This window comes from Condylura cristata, unplaced genomic scaffold (assembly GCF_000260355.1).
Source record: "Condylura cristata isolate star-nosed mole 26May11 unplaced genomic scaffold, ConCri1.0 scaffold00016, whole genome shotgun sequence".
NCBI lineage: Eukaryota > Metazoa > Chordata > Mammalia > Eulipotyphla > Talpidae > Condylura > Condylura cristata.
The window spans coordinates 6,047,213-6,052,413 of NW_004567117.1; the positions used below are offsets into that span (position 1 = coordinate 6,047,213).

Genomic DNA, 5,201 nt, shown 5'->3' on the forward strand with positions numbered 1-5,201 from the left:
TGGGAAAATCACTTGTCCTATGAATAAGTTAGACACAACTCCTTTAAGCAGTTCTTAGAAAAGGCAAGATGGTGGCTACACATCGCCACAACTCACAGCCTAAGCAGGAGCCACCAATGCCCCCGTCATTTGCTAACTTTTCTCCAAATCAGCTGCTGGGTGGGTGGGAGGCGAGAGAGAGGAGGGATTAGAGTAAGGTGACTGGGATGGACAGAGATACATGACTGATGACTGATACATCCCAACCATGTTCTTTGGTTACTGACATTTTGAGGCTCAGTTTAGTTCCCATAGCGTAGCGTCTTGTCCTAGTCAAGCCCATTGCTTACATTTCTCTTTATCAGGGATCACAACTAACCCCACTTTGTGGAAACCCATGTAGGCCTGTCTCTTTCATTAAGCTGTGAGCTCCAGGGCATAAGCACAGGACTTTATTCCTTTCAGTGCCCAGCCCAGTGTCCAGCCTATAGAAGGTGCTAAAAAATGTGAACTTAGGTGAATTAAATTTAGGATAGTAAGATTGACAAGTTTCAGCAGAAGCCTCAATCCTATGCCCTGATACTATTTTTATGTTTTGAGGATGAGTATGCCAAAGACACTGGAAAGTTGGCTCGGCATTGATCTGGAAGTTCTACACTTTCTTCACTGCCACCTTCCAGTCTAATTCTTTGGCTCTAAATAAATAGTAATGACTTGGGGGCTCTTGGATGCTGTGACAGCTGTAAGATCCAATGACCCTTGAGGCAGGGACTCTAATTGCTCATCCTGATGTCTCTGTTTAACTAACAGCTGTGTACTCTTAAAACCAAAACCAAAATGAACTTAGTATTACAGAATTTTTTGTCCAAAGGGCTGTAAAATGTCACTAAACTCATTTTAAAGTGTCCATATGTGAAAATGAAATGGTAAATATTACCCTCCTCTGAATGTTAAAAGGGTAATAACTTTTGGGGTATGACATACCTTATCTCCTCTGTCTTTCCCTTTGGCAATTTCCCCCAAATATTAACATATCTTTGAAAGAGCAGATCTAGTCAGGGAAGATAAGTGAAAGTAGAATGGATTATTAAGCTACTGGCTGGCATCTCTAGAAACCTCAAGCGGTGACAAGAGGACTGGGGAAGAAGGTGGAAACTGTACAGTATAGTCGGTTGGTGAGCATTATCTGAACACCACCGTGCCATCCCCATGTCTCCCTGCCAGGGGCAACACCAACAGCTTCATTGTCACTCTACAGTCATGTAGAGACATTTCCCTATGATTGTGGAGAGAAAGCTCAGCCTGATTTGGTCATGACCAGCGGGGCACGACTCTTTGGTCCTAAAGTAATGCTCCATCACTGCTGATGGAGAGGCAGGTCTTGCTGTGGCTACCTGGTTGCAGGTTGCCAATCCAGAGGTTGAAACCAGCTGGTGTCAACATCTATACTGTCCTGGCACACAGTGCAGGCTCAAAAAATATTTGACTTTTGAATTTATATTGCATCAGACCTGTTACCCAAAAATCCAAGGGCAGAATCTTACTGCTCCTCATAAGAATCAGCAAATATTTCTCTGAAGAACATCAAAGACCTGCTGCAATTTATGTTTAGAATGAGATGAACATGACATTATGGGAGTAACTAGGAACATAGAGCGTTAAAAGCTAGTGCCTCCCTAGGGTAAGCGCTCAACTGTAACATAACATGAACACAAGAACTGACCGCTCTGAACAGTGAGATAAGAAAGATTAGACTAGGAAAATACCCAGTGGCAGTCACAATGAGCTGGCTGCGTCAGTTGTGTTTCTTTTCCTTCAGGTAGCTGAAGAGCATCTCCAAGCCCCCCTCCACCAGCTCTGGCAGAGGCTTGGATAAAGGGTTATAGGAGATGTGGAGACCTTTGTCCATGGGGTTCCAAGCAATCCTCTCCAGTCTGCACAGCAGGTAGAGTTCTTCTGGGAGATTCTGGATGTCGTTGTTATTCAAGTTCAGCAGCTCCAGACTCGTGAGCAGGCAGAGAGAGCGGGGAAAGGAGTGGATGTTGTTGCTCTCTGCAATGAAGATCTGCAAGCTGCCGAGACACTGGATGCTCTCGGCGATGTTCTCCAGGCGATTGGAGCCCACATGCAAGAAATCCAGCTCCTTCATTGAAAACACGCAGATGGGGATGTGAACAAAATAGTTGTTGCTAAGATTCAGTTTCCGCAGCCTGGAGAGGTCAGCGAAGCTCGCTGGAAGCTGGGACAGACAGTTGTGGGACAGGCTCAAGACCTCCAGGTTTCTGCAGGCGCTCATCTCGGCCGGCACCTCTGTCAGGCGGTTCATGTTCACGAACAGCACTTTCAGGCTTTTGAGGAGGCTGAGTTCCCGGGGCAGGCTCTTCAGGCCGTTCCCGCACAGATTCAACACCACCAGGCGAGTCAGTTTTCCCACCTCAGGCGGGAGAATCCTGAGCTGGTTGTGAGACAGGTTGAGTTTCTGGACCTCGGGCAAGCCCCACAGAAAGTCCGGGACGTCCGTCATGCCCTTGGTGACCAGGTTGAAGCTGACGTGCCGCATGCCTCGCTTCAGCAGGGACCGTGGGTCCTTTCCTGAGAGCAGGGTGTCGTCCCACGGGGAGAACTTCTGCCTGCCTCCCAGGAGTCCCATTTGCTTGGTGTTCTTACCCTTGGAGTGGACACTTGACTGCCTGGCCCCCATTTACCTCTTTTCCACCCACTTTCCTCTGTCTCCCGAAGGTGGCTTGTATCCTATCCTGGCTGCTAAACAACCAGGCTGTCGCAAGCAGGGAGCGTGCGCGTGGAGGTGAGAATGGAACTGTGGCCAGGAGTCCCCGCCTGGAAGCCGCTCATGAGGCGCGGGTGCAGGCGTCGGAGATGCCGGCTGCAGCCGCTGGAGAGCTCAGCCTATCCCAAAGGGTAGTTTCGGTGGTTTCTCTCTGAGCGGCAGGGTTGTAATGATATACTTGTCCCTGAGGCTGCAGAACTGAACCACCCGATTCCCTCTGAAGCCGCAAGACAGCTGTCACTGTCATTCTGCCCGAGTTTTATTGGCCTGGTGTGTGTGCAAACAGGTCAGAGGGAGGGTGCATCTAACTCTCCCCTCACAGCTCTTCTTGGGCGTCACAGCTGAGCAGAGTGATTAACAAACCCATCTCCCCAAAGACGCAAAGTGGAAAAATAAAGCCGGTGACAAAGGCTCTGAGGTCTGTCTGCTGGGCGGCTGGAGCTCATCTGGACTGAAAGAGAGACTGAGCTAACTGCTAGTGACAGAGTGAAGTTTCCAAAGCTCACGGTCCTCAGACGCTATCACATGCACCAGTTTCAAACTTTTGTGCTTTTATAATAGTGGAAAAAATGCCAGAAGGAGTCTGGACATCTGGCTTCCTCCAGGCCAAATGTTTTGACACTGTGTTTGTCAGAGGTGATTTAGTGAAAAAGAAGTGAGTCTGGATCCACATTCTACTCCAACCTGAGAAACTCAGGGCTTGTCTGTTTCATAGTGGGCTTCTGAGTTTACTGAGGGGCACATTAAATGTTTGAACAGTCACTTGAGTGTTTGCCTTAGTAAGGTCATCCCCAGATCCCCCTGGCCCTGTCCTGGAAGAATTTTATAGAATAGTCACTCTGGCGATAATTCTCTAATCTCTTCTCATTAAAACACATTAACTCAAAACCTGAGTATGTAGAGTTCATTGCTGATGTTTTGGACTGAATTGCATCCACCCAAATTCCAAATGTTGAAGCCTGCACTCTGGCACCTCAGCATGCAACTGTTTCTAGTGACAGAACCACATGTGGCACAGACACAGGAGAAGCCAGACATCTGCTGGTCTAGCAGAGATGCCTCAGAAGTAATCAATCCTGCCAACACCTTGACCTCACACCTGTAGCCCCAGAGTTGTGAGAAAATGTATTTCTATTGTTCAAGTCACCCAGTCTGTAGTGCTTGGTTATGGCAGACAGGTAAATGAATACGTTTGGGGAGAAGCAGACATATTTGCATAAGTGAAAAAATCCTAAAAATAGGTAGTGATTAAGGAGAGGGGATTGGTTGATTGGATCATGATCCAAGTTCTCAGAAAAGGGTTTGTGGGATTTGGCCCTGAAGCATATGGCTTTTGCTGGAATGTTTAGGAGAATAATGCTATCTTCTGATGTGGTCAATGACTGTAATCACCAGCCAGAAGGCGAACGGGGCCCTAACTGGATGTTCCCTGGGGGAATTCCCTGGAGGCAGCTGCAGGTGCATCCCTGGAGGGATCAGTGTCCAAACAGGACCAGGACTTGTAAATAACACCAGGTCACTTCTCACACCATTTGGTATTTGAAGGAGGTATGACCCCTTTCTACTGAGAAAGGCTTTGGGTCTCTTCAACAAAGGTGGAGACTTAAAACTTTTCTAAATGGGGTACTTGAGTGCTGTAACTATAATTTGTGGACAGAAGAGTAAATGTGTACCTAAGTTTTTAGAGCAGACCATGCCTTATATATAATATAGATTTCAAAGATGAAATGCACAAAATGTTTATTGGAGAGAGTGAATTATAGCCAGGGTGATCTCTCTATACAATTCTTCCAGGACAGGGGAACCCAGGTCTCACTTACTGTCCAAAAAAAAAAAAGTGAGCTATATTTTCTCTTTCCTTCCATAGCATGAAAAACTATGGAAATATTCCTGAAATAGAAGAAATAGCAGGAAATGGAATGGTTGGAGCATGAAGCAGTAGTTTTTTTCTCTGTATCAAATGTCTCTTTCCCCTTAATGCAATTTTTACCCCAATAAACATCTTGTGCAATTAATGATAGCCTATGTTAATCAAATGTTTGCCAAGTGGAAGGTGCTATATAAGGCCCTTTACATAAAGGATCGCTATTAGACTTATCTCCAGTTTAGAGATGAAGAAACAAAGCCAAGTTACTTGTGCAAGATCAGTCACTCGGCCAAGTTCAAGGTTGTAGTCAACAGCAGAAGCAACTCAAGCCCAGTTAGTGGGGCTCCCGAGCCCTAAGGAGACTATAAGGAGACTAGTCCCTAGGAAAGATAGAAGAGCTGAGACAAAACTACATTTATTTTTTTTTTGGTTTACCCTTTCTGAAGGGGACACAGGTAAATTACATAACATTATACATAGATCAACGACATAACTAGATGTTAACCCTGCTTGCTTCAACCCTATCACAAATGGGAAAAGCAAAATGAAAGTACCATTTCAAAAGAG

At 46.1% G+C, this 5,201-nt stretch overlaps 1 protein-coding gene across 1 annotated transcript; it reads right to left on the reverse strand.

The window, feature by feature from the left end:
- Positions 1-1,774: 1,774 nt before the first annotated feature.
- On the reverse strand, positions 1,775-2,680 carry LRRC30 (leucine rich repeat containing 30). The gene has a single exon (XM_004683748.1). It carries the CDS (start codon positions 2,678-2,680, stop codon positions 1,775-1,777), a length of 906 nt encoding a protein of 301 aa, XP_004683805.1.
- Positions 2,681-5,201: the final 2,521 nt, after the last annotated feature.